Source organism: Lissotriton vulgaris, chromosome 4_1, assembly GCF_964263255.1.
Source record: "Lissotriton vulgaris chromosome 4_1, aLisVul1.2, whole genome shotgun sequence".
NCBI lineage: Eukaryota > Metazoa > Chordata > Amphibia > Caudata > Salamandridae > Lissotriton > Lissotriton vulgaris.
This window is the reverse complement of record NC_141691.1, coordinates 699,699,461-699,718,197: the sequence shown is the minus strand read 5'-3', so window position 1 is coordinate 699,718,197 and position 18,737 is coordinate 699,699,461. Positions and strand designations below refer to the sequence as shown.

Sequence of the window (18,737 nt, the reverse complement as noted above, 5' to 3'; positions counted from 1 at the left end):
GTTCTATTTGTAGTTTTCTCCCCCCTATGGCCTGCCTACATCCTTAAAAAACCCATTGGGGAACCCCCTTCTTTTGCTCACTCTCTGGATCCTTATCAGAGACTGAAGATAACCATTGCCAATGTAAATAGGTTCCCTTAGATTCAGTCGGTGTAACTTAATTTTACATGACTTTCCTGAAAACCTAGTATGAATCCTGGCCTCTGGGACACCCGCTGGAAAGACTGATTTCTTACTCATGTTGTAGTTCGAGGGGGGTTTCTGGCCTCGGGGGGGGGGGGGGGGGGGGGGGGAGGTAGAATGGTGGTTACTAAGGCTGGCACTTGGCACCATAGCCCGTGAGCATCGTTTGATGTGAACTCATCCACCTCCAAGTATCCATCCATGCTAAACCAAGAATGAATCCTGCAAGAGACTCCGAAATGGAATGACGCTATCTATTGTAAAGCAGTGATAATACTCCATGAATAAGGTTTGAGAAACCACATGAAGTGATGTTGATGGTTCAACCAAGATCTGAATTATAATGGTAAATAATTTGGGATTAGATGGAGGAGATGGCACTCACATGCCACCTAAGACTTGCTCCAGACCTGCGAGTTTGCGCTGTTCTGCATCAAGTCATGCTCAGTGAGCTAGAAGCTGCAATCTGCTGCTCACCTCCTTCCTATGTGAGCCTTTAAATATGAACAATTGCACATTGGGAACCAAATAAGGTTGATATTATGTCAGCAAATGTCTCTCCTACCTTGGCACCAGCAAAGCCTTCGAATCCTGGATCTCCGGGATTGCAGTTGCAGTCAGTAGGCGTAGCAATATCCCCTAAATCGGCACACTTGAAGAAAACACACAGTTGTGCATTAGTAATTAACAGGCTTCATGTTCCCACAAAACAATTCAAACTACATTTTTAGGAAGTCGAAGTACATTTATTCCAACTCACCCGTTCATCTTGCTGAGAAGGTTGAAAGAAAGACAACAAAATGGAGACAGAAGTCAATGTTTAGCAGGTCAAATAGTTGTGAATTGCAATGGTGTCTTTAAATGAGCAGTTGGGCACTCACCACTCCAGGCAGGTCACAGCAGGCTTCCTCTGCAGCTCTTTCGGGGTCTGTGGATAGCTCAAGCCGCTGCACATCAACCTGTAGAACAATCAGAGAGACAAACGTGGTGAGGAGGATTGTAGTGCCCACCCGCTCCCATCCCCCCGGGATCCCTACGTGGGCGATTTGTGCCTATCGGACAAATGAAAAAATAAGATATCTAGTTGGTGATCAGGGAGGGGTAAATATTAAAGCATGGCCACAAAGTTGGGTGAAGATGGCACACTTTGCTCACCGTGCACTGTGCAAGTTTGAGGAGTTTTCCAACATCACCCAACTCTGGTACAGAAAATCTCATCAAATAGGGATTTTCTTGCATTCCTTATCTGTGAGAAAATTCTACTCTGGAGAAGCGGTCTGTCATTTCTAAATGAACCATTCCTGTTCAAGCAGGGCTAAGTCTGGTTTGCATGGAGTTGACCCCTTTTTGAGGTCGCCTAGTGAGCAAAATACTATGGATTGGAATGCAGGCCGAGCAGCTGGTAATGACTTTTGTAAGCATTCCACCTATCACCTTTGTTTTTTCCCTTAAATTTACACCTACACATGAACTGTTTTACCCATTTCTATGAGACTGGCAATCCATTTATTTTTACTCTTCTGGTTGTAAGTACTGCTTTAGATATTTGTATAATGTACTATTAGTTTATGAATTTGTAGGGTAGAGATGAAGGGCAAATGGTCATTCTCCATCAGCTCCAACAGTTTCCAAGCCTTCATTCCTAGTTGAGGAATGCTCGTTTTTTATCATTATATTTTTATTGGTATTTACATATTACAGAATACAATGTGACATATAACACATAACATGTTTCTCGGGCATACACATAAGGCAATGCGGCTTGCGGTGGTGGCTGTGTTCAATTGTGTTTGGCTGATTGGTCTTACAGTTCTCGCTTGTCTGCCCCACAGTCTTGCGCACATATAACATTGAACATGTAAGTTGTTGCGGATGGTCGCGTGTCTAGTTGATACATAATACGCTACATAGAACATAGAGTTGATGGGTGGTTGTTTAGTGAAATTCTCAACATATGTTTTTGATAGAATACATTTATTTGAGCAAATGCCAAGGTTGTATAGTATGCGGAACGTCCCCTTCTTTGATGGCTTTAATATTTGGTGATAATAACTTAAAAGATACAACTGTTTTTGGTACTATTTGTTTAACGTCTTAGATAAAAATTTGGGAAAGTGTTTTAGCATATGCGTGCAATAGACTAATTGTACATTATAACGTATTATTGAGTTATAAAAGTATTTTAAAGTGAGTGCAGTTGAGATATTTGTTATGTCGAACAATTAATAGAAATTTAAATTAGAAACCAGTCTTCAAAGCCTTTTGTGATATGTTGATGTTTTTCTAAACACAGTATGCATTGTCAAGGCTTGACTATACAACTGAGACACACATTCGAATTCTGAGATGGCATTTACCACACAATCTGTGTGGCAGCTTTCACTTCTACTTACATTTGTTGTTATCTAAAGCAGGCACTTAAAGCTGGCAGTGAAGATATCACAAATAGTGTTAATTTCTGATGCTACTAATTGATGTGACCTGCATGCTAAACCAGCATTCACTTCTCGATGATGGGAAGAGCACCATATGAAAATGTAAACCTTCTCAATAATATCCACAAACCAGCAGATGTGTGTGTCACCCAATACTTTTGTAAGGGGCACATTTTCTTATGTGTAATATACAGGCCTAACATCCAGCAAGATGAGAGATAGTCTTAGTGGCGGCAGATCTTTTATCCCGAAGTAGGCAATATGAAATTGGTGTATTCTGTGTTTCTCCTCTCATTGTTGCCTTGAAGGAGATACCAGAAACTCTTGGGCCAGCAGGTCAGTGCTGGAGGGTGGAAACAATAGGGCATATTATCAAGGGATTTATCTCCGCTTTTTTGGCTTTAAAAGCCAAGAAAGCGGAGATAAAATTATCTCCCTATCAGCAACAGGGTGCTAACACGCAAATTCGCATGTTAGCACCCTTTTTCTCTACGCTTCCCCTTGCATCTCTAATGAGATGCAAATGGGGCGTTCCAGAGAAAAATAATAGGAGAAATGTTGTTAAGCAACATTTCTCCTATTATCAAGGATTTCGCTAACCCTGTTAGTGATAAAAAAAAGCAGCGCCAACTGCGGTTAGCACTGCTTTTTTTACACCTGGTATTTGCCTGACTTAGCCATGATATCCTATGGAAGGTGGATATCATGGGTAAGTTTGTGAGCCCCTATCATCAAGCTAACGCCAAACTTCGAGAGATTATCGTTGGTTTTCCAGCAATAATCTCTCAATTGGCAGTTAGCGCGAGGATTTTTATCACTTCTGAGATAAACCTTGCTAATAGCAAGTTATCTCTGCGATAATTTCCGGCGATGCTTAGCGTTAAAAAATGTGTTGCTAAGCATCGTTAGCGGTAAATATCGCTGAACGTTGGTAATATGCCCCAATGTTCTTAGGGGCCAGGCCTTGAGCAGAAAGCGGGGCAGTCCAATCAATCAATCAATCAATCATTGACACTTATAAAGCGCGCTACATACCCGTAGGGTCTCAAGGCGCTGGGGGGGGGGGTGCCGCTACTGCTCGAACAGCCAGGTCTTCAGCTTCTTCCTGAAGGAGAGGTGGTCTTGGGTTAGGCGCAGGTCGGTCGGGAGGGAGTTCCAGGTCTTGGCGGCCAGGTAGGAGAAGGACCTTCCTCCTGTAGTCGCTCTTCGGATGCGGGGGACGGCGGCGAGGGCGAGGTTGGCTGATCGGAGGTGGCGTTTGGGAGCGTAGAAGTTGACTCGGCTGTTGAGGTAGCTCGGGCCTTGGTCGTGTAGGGCTTTGTGTGCGTGGGTGAGGAGGCGGAAGGTGATTCTTTTGTTGACGGGGAGCCAGTGAAGGTCTCTCAGATGTTCGGAGATGTGACTGGTTCGTGGGATGTCGAGGATGAGTCTGGCTGAGGCGTTCTGGATCCGCTGGAGTCTCTTCTGGAGCTTGGCGGTGGTACCGGCGTAGAGGGCGTTGCCGTAGTCCAGTCGGCTGGTGACGAGGGCCTGGGTGACGGTCTTTCTGGTCTCGGTGGGGATCCACCAGAAGATCTTCCTTAGCATGCGTAGGATGTTGAAGCACGCCGAGGAGACGTTGTTGACCTGCCTGGTCATGGAGAGGGAGGAGTCCAGGATGACGCCCAGGTTTCGTGCATGGTCTGTCGGTTTGGGTGCGGTGCCCAGGGCGGGAGGCCACCAGGAGTCGTCCCAGGCGGAGGGTGAGGAGCCCAGGATGAGGACCTCCGTCTTGTCCGAGTTCAGTTTCAGGCGGCTGGTCGTCATCCACTCGGCTACCTCTTTCATCCCTTCGTGCAGGTTGGCTCTGGCGGCGGCGGGGTCGTTGGTCAGGGAGAGGATCAGCTGGGTGTCGTCGGCGTAGGAGATTATGCTGAGGTTGTGTTTGCGTACGATGGCCGCGAGGGGGCTCATGTAGACGTTGAAGAGGGTGGGGCTCAGAGATGATCCTTGGGGGACGCCGCAGATGACTTCGGAGGCCTCTGACTTGTACGGTGGTAGGCGGACTCTCTGTGTTCTTCCGTCGAGGAAGGAGACGATCCATTCCAGCGCCTTGTCCTGGATGCCGATGTTGCTGAGGCGCCGTACTAGGGTGCGGTGGCAGACCGTGTCGAATGCCGCGGAGAGGTCTAGGAGGATGAGGGCCGCTGTTTCTCCATTGTCCATCAGGGCTCGGATGTCATCGGTGGCGGCGATGAGGGCGGTCTCGGTGCTGTGGTTGGCTCGGAAGCCGGACTGTGAGGGGTCGAGGGATCCGTTCGTCTCGAGGAAGGCGGCCATCTGCTTGTTGACGGTCTTCTCGATGACTTTGGCTGGGAACGGGAGGAGCGAGATGGGGCGGTAATTCTTGAGTTCGGTGGGGTCCGCTGTGGGTTTTTTGAGAAGAGCGCTGAGTTCGGCGTGCTTCCAGCTCTCGGGGAAGGTGGCGGTGTCGAAGGATGTGTTGATGATGTCTCGCAGTCCACAACACTGACTCTAAATATACCCCCTTCATGAGGTAACTGGCAGGAGACATGAGGCACTCTATAAAAACTCTATCTAATTAAATCAATAAAAACAAAGCAAGTAATGTCACAAATAGTACAAAACAGATTTCTACACAAGCAATAACAGGTAAAGAGATGTGTAAAAAGTCATCAACAGGCCTCTGATGGAATGGCACTAGTGACATTGATCAGGTGCAAAATTAAAATTTTCTGGGCAAAGAAATGGTTAGAGTAACTGTACGCTAGATGACGTTTCCTCTCCAACTTATTTGTGTATGAAATCCCTCAAATGGAACAGAATGTTTACTCACAGCAGGAGTGGCGTTATCCTTTATCCTCCTTGCTAAAGTGCTGACACCATCTGTTTTGATGAGTCCATACTGGCGTACGGGGGCAACGCCCACTTGCTGGCAATCCACGTACAGAGTGAGCTTGTTCCGCCTGGCGCTGAGGGAGAGCTTGTGCCAAGCGCCATCAAACAGCTTCTCCACATTCTCAAAAGTAGTGGTTTTCTCCGACCCAGACGCAGCAGCATTGTACACGTCCACGGCGTTGCTCTCCCCGTAGAGACGCAGCCTGAACTGCTCCACATTGTTCTTGTCCTTTAACTCCCACAGATTCCATACTACATCTGGTGTCCCTTCCCTCATCCTGAAAGTGGAGACTAAGGAGAATTCTGGAGGGAGCCCATAGGGGCTGATAAACCTTAAAATAAATAAAACAGAATATAATTAAAAATAGAGCTTTGTTTAGAGAAGCAAACAATCTTCTACACCAATGTACTCTCCACATTTAATTGGAGTCCTTGAAGTTGGCACAATATGATAGAGTGTTTCAGGAGTGTCTAATGTAGGTTAAGGAGGGCCACATGCAAACTACATTTGCAAAATATGCACATAAGGTACATTGACATAGAATGCATCATAAGTAGCTGTTATTATTAATATATGGCAAGGGACTCAACTAGATGCACTGAAAACCAAAGCATTAAATGCATACCAGCCCTTTACTGTGAGATAAGCTAGGAGGTAGTTTTAAATACAGTAGATATGCACATATTGACAGCACAAAGAGGTATCCGGTCCAACTATTACAATATATTCCCTGGCTGATGTGTGACTGCACACTGTTCTTATTCTACAAACCAGATTCTGCCACATATATTTAGAATCTTACTCATTTTTCTCCTATAACACTTACAGGATGGAGTTTAATGTGCTCACAGGCATATGAAAGAAAAAGAACATCCTTATGCTTCTCTGGACCCTTCCTTTGCAAGGGACATAGAAATCATGTGTAGTATTCTTGAACTTTGTGAATAAGTTATAGGCTTTCAGGTTATAGTGGGTTATCAGTTATGTAGAACATGTCCATACAGTGGTGACATGTTGCGCTGTGCTCTTTGTATGTATTGGACCTGTCCCTCTCTGCAGGGTAATCCCCAAACTTTTTACCTTCCCCCCTCCTATTTACTGAACTTGTTTTTGCTGGCTTTAGGATTCTGCTCACTTTACCACTGATAATCAATGCTAAAGTGCTTGCATCCTCTCCTATAAACATGCTAAATTTGATTTTTACCCAATTGGCACATTTAATTAACTTGTAAGTCCCTGATACAGTAGAACTGCATGCACCCAGGGCTTGGAAATTAAGTACTAATAGTTGGTCTGCAGCACTAATTGTGCCCCCCGCTTAAGTAGCCTTTTTAACATGTCTCAGGCTGGCCAATGGAGCATGTGTGTGCAGTTTTAAAATGTCAATTTGGCTACGCAAAATAAACCATTTGCCAGGCCTAAACCTTCCTCTTTAATACATATTCTCTTTAATACTTATGCCACCCCTAGGGTAGGCCCTAAACTGCCCCTAGTGCAGGATGCATTGCATTTAAAAAGTGAAACATGCACTTTTCAAATTTACATGACCTGGTAGTGAAAAACAAAAGTAGTTTTTCACTATTGCAAGGCCTACCTCTCCCATGTGATAACATTGGGTTACCATATTACATTTAATAAGTGTTAACTCTTGCTTGGGAGCAGGTAGGAAAGTCATGTTTGATATCTGAGGAATTGCTATTTAAAATCCTCTTTATTGTTAAAGTAGGATTAAGTCTCAATTCTGAAAATGCCACTTTTAGAAAAGTTAGTCTTTTCTTATCCTAACAATGTGGTGTCTGTAGCCTATTCCTGTGTCACATAACTAGGTGCAGATGACAGCTGTCCTTTGTGTATTCCTCCCAATCAGTCTCACAATAGAGGGTCTGGGTATTGGCAGGATGGGCCACCCTGGCTTAATGAGGGAGTGAAGAAGTCACCCGAGATACTTACACTTTAAATCCACTGGCCCAGCACAGAATAACAATTTCACACTAGACTATTGTGCCCCTAACAAACTGGGACCAAGGTGGGGTAGCAGGAAATTCCAGACACCTCTGTAGGGGAAAAATGCCAGAATCTTTTCCTTTTTCAAAGGAACCACTGTGGAAAAATGAGACCCACAGACCCACTCTTCAGATCACTGCTGGACCTGTGGAAGACTCAGAAGAAGGACTGCTCAGCCCCCTGTTGCAAGAAGGACTGCCCAGCCACCATGCTGCCCTGCTGCTCTGCCTGCAAGAAGGACTGCTCGGCTGCCCTGCGGCCTGAGTAAGATGGACTGGACCTGCACCTTGAACTCGAGACCACCAAAGTGACCCCATATCTCAAACACCCTTGAACCCTGCACCTGGACTCTGCCTACTGTGAGTCCTAACCCCCTCCTCCCCAAGTGGTGCCTTCCCACGCCTGGATCCTTAGAAGTATGAATAAAGGTGCTCTGCCAGCCGAGGACCCTATCAGAATAGATGCAGCGCAAAGCAACCCAACAAAGCCCTTGCAGCTCCTCATCTGAACAGACGCAGCACGATTCAACTCGCCGCTGGATCGTGCAACCCAGCTCTTAGCAGCTCCCCATCAGAACTGACACAGTTTGACACACCTCAATGCGAAGCTTTTCTGGCAGCTCCTTTTTGAAGACACCGCAGGATACAGCAACTTGATGAAGAACCCCGCATTGCACCTCGGAACTGCCACTGCCCAGCGAAAAATCTGGCATGCATAACATGAGGTACAATTGTCAGCTGGCCTAACCTGGTCTCTGTATCTAGCCCTCACTCCATCGCAGTCAGCCTGAACCAGGACTTTGTCCCAGTCCAGCACAATCAGATAACCGTAGTTGGCGCTTTGTGCTTGTAGGCACTATGTTTACCTAAATCTCTAAAACCGCATAGCTCCGGTTTTAATAATTGGATATTTGTTCTTTTGTTGTCAAATAACTTATTACATATTACTCTAGTTTTCTAAATTGGTGTGGGATTTGTCTTGCGTTGTGTTTTCACTTTATTACTGTTTAAGTGCTGCACAGATACATTACACATTGCCTGTAAGTTAAGCTTGCCTGCTTTGTGCCAAGCTATAAGAGGGTTAATCACATGTTAATTCAATAACTTTTTGTGGTTAACCCGAACAAGGATTGTGGTGTTGCTCAAGTAGGGTTTCACCCTCCCTCAACCAATAACCTAATTTCTCATACTTTGCATATGCTGTCTTTAATAATGTGTACATGCATTTTCCGAATTATGGGGCTCATTAGGATTGCGGTTAATCTGCATCCTCCGGGCCGGCGGAAGCCACCGCAGGCCCGGAGGATGCGGATTAACCTCTGCGGACTGAAAAAACACCCCCCCGCCAGATTAGGATGGCTGGGGGATCTTTTTTCCGTCCGGCGCTTTTCCGCCGCGGTCGACTTCCGACCGCGACGGAAAATCTCTAACATGGCTGGCGGTGTCTATCAGACACCGCCAGCCATATTAGGATGTCAGCGGTCCTATGCCTTTACACGGCGGCATTTCCGCCTTGGAAAGGCATACGGACTTTTCTTTGGGGGCCCGTTGCGGGCCCCCAGGGGTGAAGGGGGTTGGGGGGTGCACATGGGGGGTACCTATGGTACCCCCCTGCCTTTGTGTGCATGAAGCGGCAGGAACCACGCGGTGCCTGCAGCTTCATGCACACAAAGGAAAATATGGGTATTTTAACATTGCGGCGTGTGCTGCTTCAAGCAGCACCCGCCGCAATGTTAAAAATACAGGATGTGAACGTCAGGGTGGTGGTCACATCCTAATTAGCACTGAGGGACCGCCGCTGCCCCTGCGGACGGTCCCTCCTCCTCTGGGGTGGCGGACGGACGCAGGTCTGTCCGCCATCCTAATGAGGCCCTATATTTCCTGGATTACATTCATACATGTTTTATTCAGGTCACTACTGATTTATGCTTCACTGATTCAATTTGAGATTGAAACTTTACTAATTTGTTAATAAACCTTCATTGTTTGCAAATGTACCCTTCTTTGTCATTCCCGTGGGGCAACTTATGCTTTACAGTCATTGATATATTGTTGAATTTATAACTTTTGCCTCTTTTCAAAATAAAGGGCCATTCCAGTGGACATAGTAGAGATTCGAGTTTCTGACAAGTTTGCGCGGTGCAAACACCATCCTTGTCTTTCCCGCAATCAAGAGGTTTAATTCCCATATTTAAAGGCAAAATTAGGATCAACCTCTACAGATTGGGCAAATTTCATGCATCGGAGGTTACAGCAAGGAAACCAGGTTCTAGCAGAATCAAACGTAACCTCAAGGTAAGAGAAGTGATAAACTCTCTCCGTGATTTTGTGTCCTGGTCTTTCTTGAGTTTGAGCCACAAATCATTACATGGGTTTAGAAAGATTAGCATGCAAATCTTGGTTATCCATAAATGTGAGAAAAGCATCTACTAGTATTTTTCAAACCATCATTAGCAGTAAATGAAAGTTAAATGGCGTTGTCTGTATAAAGAAGCATCTAGATAACCTTATGACTCTTGGCGATTAAATAAAGATTGAGATTCATGATGTATGAAATTAATAATATTGGGTTCAAAATACAACCCTGGTAAATCACCCTGTTTAATCTAAAAGATTCAGAGCTTTCACCACAATCTTCAAATCTAACAGCAGAAGATAAGTCGGTATGTAAACAGTGGAGAAAATTAATATGTGATGTGTCAATACATATAGAGCATAAAATCTGTTGTACATCAGATCTATTAGCATGATCAAAAGCACTACATCCAAATCCTGGGCACACGTGCATTAGTGTATACATATGAGGTCACATTATCATATGTCCATTCAAGAATTTCATTAAAGTTCGCAGAAGTTTTTTTTCTGTTTCTTTTAATTCGTATCACGTAGAAAAAGTAACCAGCAAAAACAACCAGCCGACACGCGTTTCGTCTAGGAGTATACTCCCATGACTTCTTCAGGGCTGGGAATGATACAAGTAATGATATAAATAATAACAAGGTGTGGAGATTCATAATGGAGAGTGAACTCTCCCACAAGGTGACATAGGTGATAAACACCCATTGACTGTGGAAACCCTATAGAACCCAAGGACCGTTACATGGTTAAACATATGAAATTCTAACGTTACAGAATTATTGCTGAGGAAGTGAGCAATATATGTGCATCGGCGATGTGCAGAGTGACTTAATATGAAGCAGATAAACATCACAAGTAGGCTATACATTCCTAACATCATTAAGTGAAGATTTGGACCACACAAATGAATAAAGAGTGAAGATGTGATGCATGTGAGACAAGGTTATTCGGCATAGAGGTTTACGAGAGAAGTATAAGTTATGCGGCTGCCTATAAAAGGCCCAAATGTAGATCATTAGATCCATAGTCGAAAAGGTGTGATGGGAAGAATGTTGCCTGTATTAAGGTGGGAGTAAACCGGACTAGAAATTAAACAAAGAAAATTACCTATGCAGAATGGTACAGAGACCTGTGAATCTGGAGAGAAAATTAGGGAAAAGTAACCCCATAGAAACGTATAAGGAAGCTGGCAGGCGTGAAGGGGAAAACTCTTCAAACAATAAGCTATTTTCATGCATGAGTGTTCTCTTACCCAGGAGCCGGTAGGATATGTAGTGGTGTGTTTTACATGTCCTGATGGTGAAATGCTGTGAAATTCGTTTTTCGCTATTGAAAGGCTGTCTGTCCTATAGGTTGACGTGGGAGCTGCCTTGTAACATCTTAGATAGAGAGCTGGAGTTTAGGCTTCCTGACCTCAGAATTTAAAAATACATCTTTCAGTTGAGTTGTTTTTTATATTATGTGTTTGAAAGTGGGCATTTTGTTACTTAACCATCCTGTGTGCCTCTGCCCGCTTGTGTATTCACCGTCTGGTTTCGGAGTGACAGGGGCTGAGGATGTGCATTCCTGCTAGACAGTCACAAGGGGGTTGAGGTGTGTCCCGCCTTTCCTGGGTGACTCATAGCCAGGCTGAATAGACCTCTCTGCATTTAGAGTGGAGGGAGGAGTTTTCATTAGCACCTGATTGGGTTGTGTCTGATCTGCACAATGCTGTTTCCACCTCCTGTAGTGAAGCTGGAGACCAGAGAGGACAGAACTGGCATTTACTGAGCTCAGAGACTTTCTACCTTAATCTTCAAAGGGAAAAGTAGTATAAATATCGGGGCCCTTACCCCAGAACTTTAGAACTCTTTTGGACTAAGGAGCCTACCAAGAAGAAGAGCTGGAGAAGCTGTTATGATGGACCACCACTTTGCTGTGTGCTTTGCTGTGTTGGCCTGCAGTGGCTGAATGTGTCTTGGGCAGTGAAAGTACTGGATTGGACTCTCTGCAACTTATTTTCCTGAGTTTCTACAAGGGCTTGAGGTACAGTTTGCTCCCTGTTCAAGAAGTCTCAGGAACAGCAAATACTTCAAGATCGTCCGCTTACAGCACTGGGAACTGTGGGTTTTGTGCTGCAACAGAAGAAAAAGCAACCCAACACCGCCAGCTACGCCACTGCTGGATCCGTGAACTTTTGGCACCGCATAGAGCACCGCCCCTTTTTTAACGCAACCCTGATCTCACCAATACCATCACCGAGCCGCTGCTTGCACTGTGACCTGAGGGCCCGCACTTCACATGCATCGCTTCACATCGCTGCCCTGGTATCCCTGACAATGCTCCATGCCAACATCGATGCCTCGGACTGCAACGTGGCCTGGGGGCACCGTTCGTAAGTTACACGGTGCAACGCCGCATCCAACACTGCTGTCCAGGCCTGCTGGTGCCATTGACTCCAGATCGTCTACCGATCACAGTGCTTCAGCATCGACGATGACGCTGACTGCACCGTGACCTTTCAGCACCGCCACGAGCACTGCGCTACTTTGCTCTGCAGCCCTGATCTCACAGACGCCACTGGAAGCCATCTCCGAGCTGCTGACTGCACGTCCACCTGAGGACACAGCAAGCCACACTGCTCTGCTCCACACCGCAGCCCCAACGCCAGTGATCCTGACTTCAACCTCACAGAGTTCAATCTGCAAAGCGTGTGACTTCAAGAGCCCACAACTCCTGCACTGTCCCCCAGAACCGACAACTCCACTTCTATGGAGCTCATCGCAAGGTCCACGATGCCCTGCATTTTCAGGCTACTGCTTGCGGGTCTTTTCTGACACTGTAGCTGGCTACACGACGCTGCGATCAGCCTGAACTGTTGGATTTTTACTGTTTTGGTTCTGTTTCACACAGATAAATATTGGCTATTTTACTAAAACTGGTGTTTTCACTGTATTACTGTGAGTTATGTGCGAATGCTTTACACATTGCCTTTGAGATAAGACTGATTGCTCATGCCAAGCTACCAAGGGGGTGAGCAAGGGTTATTTTACAAGTGTAATCCTGCTTACCCTGACTATATATACTTGGACAAGGTGCATATCACTGCCAAATAGAGACCCCATTTCTAACAAGGACATAATGTAAGAGCCATGTTTTCAGTTTCTTTCAGAATTCTAGCACTATGCTGGCTGCTCTGATGTGAGGGGGAGATCATTCTAGTTTTTAGGAGCCAGGTACAAAAAGGCACAGGCACTGGCTCTTCAGAGATTCTGTGGGTGCAAAAATGATGGCTTACCCGACTCTAAATAGAGCAGGCAGACCATCAGTTCGGCTGTGAGGGGATTCCACAATATTCGTGGCAGAGTACCCTATCTATCAAACTCTAAATCAGGCCCTTACTCTCACGTGAACGGGGTAGTGATAAAGCAATGTAGACATTGCTAATCTTCAGACAAGTGGAGACATAATGAAAATGTAAGCTGTAACTTTGTAAATATGACCATATGACCAAATATGTCCCATTCAAAATGGTTTCAGCAGGCAGACATCTTTTGGTATTGTTTCAGTATTTCAGTCAATGAAGAGCAAAGGGGGTTGTTTTCTTAGAGTTCAGGAAGCCCTTCAAATCTCTTCCACTCAGAAGACACATGAATACCATTAAGGCCATCGTTTACATTGAATGGCATATTTGGGGTAATACCGCAAATCACTATAATATAGCTGCCCCTGCTATTTGCAGTATAACCAGAAATGTAGCTCCAAATGCGTGATACCGTGTTCTCACCGTCGTCCATTTTTAAAGCTGCGGAGTTATCACCAGCTTTTCGATCATGCTAACTGGCGAGGGTACAACTTTCCCATGCGGCTGTGTGGTTTTAACGCAGTTGTAATGTAGTAATACCACACCAATTTTAATCACGAAAGTCATATGCACTTTTTGATGCATGTCTTTTGGCGTCCTGGGAGGTAAACTGGATTAGGAGGAGGCTAGCACCAAGGAAATAAAGTGGGAAGATAATTATAGTTGACTTCCAAAGATTCTTTACATTCAGAAGCTTTATCTGCGATAGAGAAGGGCACAATGGAAAAGTAAGCCTATTTGTTTCAGAATGAAAGGCCTTATCCAGAGCTTCAAGTAGGCCAGGTCCTGCTGGTGCTCAGCAACAGCAGTTCTAAAAAGCAGGTGCTGAGACGGGTCCAAAATCTTAACTCTGCATCAGTACCAACCTTCACTGCCTTTGAACTTCAAAGAGAATCTTATAGTTCTTTCACAGTCTCAGAACTGAAGTATTTTCAATAGTATTTACAACGAAGCCATAGTTGTTTCTTATTTATCTTATGTAACTAATAAGCATTAACAAAGCCAATAGTCCTGGCTTGCTGTAGGTATAACATTAATTGCTGTATTATATATGTGGATGCAATGATCGAAACAGCAACATACCAGTTGTACGGCACACTATGCTAAGAATAGGTTTTTAGCTTAGTTGTTTTAAGCAAGCCACGCCCTCAGTTACATAGACCATGCCCGTTTGAGGACCCCCTCAGTTTTTTCATTCCACTTAAAGCCCTGTCCTTATCTATCGAAGCTCTTTACACATTCCATATCGGTGGCGAAACGTGCTGATACATAAAGGTCCTAAAGTCTTCTTTAAAGTTGATAGCCTCGAAGGAATGAGAAAATAAGCAAGAATGTAAAATCATTTTGGGAGGGGTGTCATATCAGGTCAGGGCACATACATTTTTCTATCTGCGAGTCATCAGTGAGCAGCTCACAATACATTATTTCCCATAGCTGCAGAGAATTTCCTCATGGTGCACAGTTGCTTTGCACGTCTATGTTGGATTTCTGTGATAACTGAGACCTAAGGTTGGTGTTTCATTATTCTAAAAGCACTTAGGGCCTCATTCAGTGTGTAACTTTTAATCCCAAGTGCCCTGATAATTGGTGTTACCGGCCCCACTGAGATTAGATGTTTTCAGGAGTTACTTGCAAGCACTGGCTACTGAAAGCACCAAATATCTCCAGATAAAACTCCAGGAGTTTGTGGCACAGATTAGGTTCTGAGGGAGGTGCCGCCAGGGGCGGGGTTTCCCGTAATGGTGGAGGAGCGTCCCCCACTGAGTCAGTCAGTGAAAAATAAAATGATAAAACAATATTATAATTTCTTTCGCTGACTAAGCCACAGGGTCTTGGGTGGGGACAGGCTGGGCCATGGCAGGGAGGAGGAGTGGTAGATGCACTGTAAAGTGTGCATGTTGGTTTGGCCGGCAGCCTTAGACTGGCCAAACAGATATGTGCAGTTAGGTTTCTCCAACCCAGTTGTGTTACACAGCTGGGTTGAAGAAACGGCACAGACTCCCAGGCTCTATCTGAGCACAAACCAGGCGGCTCAGACCAAACCTGATGCTGCTCTCATGCTATGTATAGCATGAGTGCAGGGTCAGGATTTGGTGGGGCCTGTGCTGGTGTCCCAGGGACTGCTGGGACACCATCTGAAGAAGGAGAGAATAGGAGCACCGAGGCAGACGGCAGCAGGACAGGTACGTTTTTTAGGTCGAGGGACCTGTCGTTTCTCACTGCGAAGCAGTGAGGGGCGGAGTCCCGAAGAATTAATGTTTTGGAGTTAGGGGCTTTGAACCCGCCTCTATCCTCCATTCTCCTCCATTGGCTGGCTTCCTAAACGGAGGACAGCCATTGGAGGAGAATGGAGTCACTCCAATAAAGCCCCGTCTCTTTCGGATTCGGGGGCGTGTTTTTTTCGTTCTTTAGCCCTGTGACATCACCCGTCACTCAGAACCCAAAACACGCCCCCGAATCCAAAAATGTTGGAAGCTTGCTTCCGCCATTTTTTGGGGGTTGTTGGTAGGAACAGTCGCACTGGCCCATATGCTTGGCTGGATGGACTAGCATGGTTGTGTGGACTTACCCGGTAACTTTGCCTGGGTCTGATGCTAGAGTTTGGAGATCCGGAAATTGTGGACTGTTATTACAGCGGTCAAAAGGGATCGGCTTGACCCTTCGGCTGATCTGTTATATCGGAGGCTGTGTAGACACTGGCAGCGTGGTATGGCTCTTAACTCCATGGCTGCTAAGGCAATTCCCCTCCTGTGCTGGGAATTGCTATTTGACATTATTTTATGACGAGCTGGGCTCGTCATCAGTGTACAAGGAGGCTACACCATGACGAGCCCAGCTCGTCATCAGCTTGGAAGGGGTTAAATCAAACAAAGCGGCTAAAGATTCAAAGGAGACCTTGAAGGATGGCGCAATGGATACAGCACAAGGCTCGAGCCAGGTGCGGCACGGGGGCCACTTGAGGAAGGGCCAAGCCAGCGTGACGAAGCCGAAAGATGCTGGCGTGGCGGGCGGAACTAGTCTTTGTGCTGCTGCTGCAGTTATGGAGGGCTCCCTACTGCAACCGACAGTAGCCGAGGCATTTAGGGCAATGACGGCCTGAGTGGTGTTGCTCTCCCCGCCCCAGCTGTCTCGGGGGCTCAGAGGAATGATTCGGGCGGGGATACGGCCGGTACTAAAGTTATGGAGGTTGCGCAGATGGACTCTGGTCGATTGCCGTATACATGACGTTGCTGTATTAAAATGGCCACACTGTTTTTTTCATTACATTACAAGCTGCTGTAAGCATTACGGTGCTTGTCCTTTTGTGTTCATGCCCTTTAGTGTTTGCATGCACGTGTTTTTGTCTGGGCCCTCTCCTTACCCCGCTGACTCTGTACCCTGCTGCCGGTAGACATCATGGGGAAGACCGGGAAACTGCGCTCTGGCACGGCCGGCAAGCTAAAGCGCTGGAAAAAGGGACATAGCAGCGACTCCAACCCTGCCACCAGACAGCACCGTGAGGCTGCAAGGAGCCGCTTTTTCAGTCATCCTGCAGGTAGGAGAATTAACACTTGGTGGTCTTGGAAAGTTGGATGTACAGCAGTTTTCTTAATGGTCCCTTAATACATGAGGTGGTGTTACATTTTGGAGCATTCGCTGGCGTTTAAAGCACATACATGGTGAATTTAGCCTGCAATGCATGCTTGACTCGTCTCCGCTCTGCTGGGGGGTGCCTGCGTGCACTTCTGGGGTGTGCCTGTGTGCATTCTCTACCTCTGTGCACTGCTAGGGTGTGAGCCTGCATGCCTCATCTGCGCTTTGCTGGGGGGTGCCGGCGTGCACTTTTGGGGGGGTGTGAGCCTGCCTCATCTCCACTCTGCTGGGGGTGCGGTGCCTGTGTGCTTTCTCTACTTCTGTGCACTACTGCTGTCGGGGTGCCTGCCTGCTGTACCCCTGTGCACTGATGGGGGTGCTCCTCACTGCTCTACCTCTGAGTACTGATGGCGTTTTGCACCCTACCTCTGTGCACCGCTGGCGGATGTGGGGGGGGGGGCATGCGTGCTGTACCTATGTACGTCTAGGGGGTGACTGCGTTCTGTACCTCTGTACTGCTGGTGGTGTGCCTGCTTGCGTTCTCTACCTCTGTGCACTAGTGCTGGCGGGGTGCCTGCATACTGAACCTCTATGCGCTGCTGTGAGTGTACCTGCCTGTTCTACCCCTAGTCTGTGCACTGCTAGAAGTGTGCGCCTCACTGTTCAAGTTCTGTGCACTGATGGAGGTTTGCCTGCCTGCTCTACCTCTGCGGACTGCTAGGGTAGTGTGCCTGCATGCTATACCCCTGTGCACTGCTGGGGGCAGGTAGGTGTCTGCGTGCTGTACCTATTTGAACTGCTGGGGGGGGTGCCTGTGTGCTAAACGTCCGTGCGCTGCTGGGAGTGTGCCTGCCTGCTCTACCTCTGTTCAGTGCTGGGGGTGCACCTGCGTGCTTTACCACACTGCACTCTTGGCGGGGTGCTGCCTGTTCTACCTCCATGCACTGCTGGGGATGTGCGCCTGCATTCTTTACCTCTGTGCACTGCTGGGGGGGTGTCTGCCTCTTCTACCTCTGTGAACTGCTAGAGTTGTGTACATGCAAGCACTACTTATGTGCGCTGCTGTGATGTGTGCCTGCCTGTCTGCTCTGCCACTGCGAACTGGTGGAGTGGGTGTACGCCTGGACTATTCTATCGCTGTGAACTGCTGGGGGTGTGCCTATCTGACTTGTTTCTGCAACCTGCTGGGATTGTTCCTGTCTGTTCTATTTCTGTGAAATGATGGGTGCGAAGCTGCCTGCTCTACCTGCCCATTGTATCTTCGTAGTGAATTGCTGAAACGAGTGACTATCTGTTCTACCTCTGCGACCCGCTGGGAGGTGTGTTTGCCTGTTCTATCTCTGAACTGCTAGGAGGTCTGCCTAACTGCTCTATCGCTGAACTGCTGTGAAATGTGCCTGCCTGCTCTCTCTGTGAACTACTGGCCTGCCTCTGCCTGTCCATCTCTGCCACCTACTGAGATGCGTGTCTGCCTGTTCCGTCTCTGAAATGCTTGGTTGTCTGTCTGCCTGTTGGTTACGTGTCTGCCAGCTCTGTTGATTATCTGCTAGAATCTATGGCTGGCTGCTTTGTCACTACAAACTGCTATGATGCGTGCAACTATGCTCTGTGTCTGTGAACTCTATGCTCTGTTATGTTATGTTATGTTATTCACACTTATAACGCGCACAGCTGCCCCAGCGTGTGTCTGTGAACTGTTAGGATGTGTGCCTGCCTGGGCTTTCAATACAAACTGCTGACATGTGTGCCTGCCTGCTCCATCACTACAAACGTCTGGGATGGGTGCCACCCTGCTCTCTCTCTCTCTGAACTGCAGGGATGTTTGCCTGCCTGCTCTCATGGCATGTGCCCCCTTTTATTCCCTCCTTAGGTACCAGCAGATTTTTTTTCTGCAAGCATTGATTCACTTGTAACGTAATCTTTTGTGTAGCGCTTTATTCTGC

The 18,737-nt window shown here is 46.7% G+C and overlaps 1 protein-coding gene across 1 annotated transcript in view; it reads right to left on the bottom strand.

Annotated features, from left to right (window-relative positions):
- The window catches only part of LOC147722464 (uncharacterized), a 240,545-nt gene that overhangs the window by 154,776 nt on the left and 67,032 nt on the right, over positions 1-18,737 (bottom strand). Inside the window, exons 5-8 of the mRNA XM_086966847.1 lie at positions 5,455-5,848; positions 1,065-1,142; positions 944-955; positions 749-835 (exon numbers count right to left, since the gene is read on the bottom strand). Of these exons, the coding sequence (XP_086822973.1) occupies positions 749-835; positions 944-955; positions 1,065-1,142; positions 5,455-5,848 (571 nt within the window). The remainder of the gene's footprint in view (positions 1-748; positions 836-943; positions 956-1,064; positions 1,143-5,454; positions 5,849-18,737) is intronic.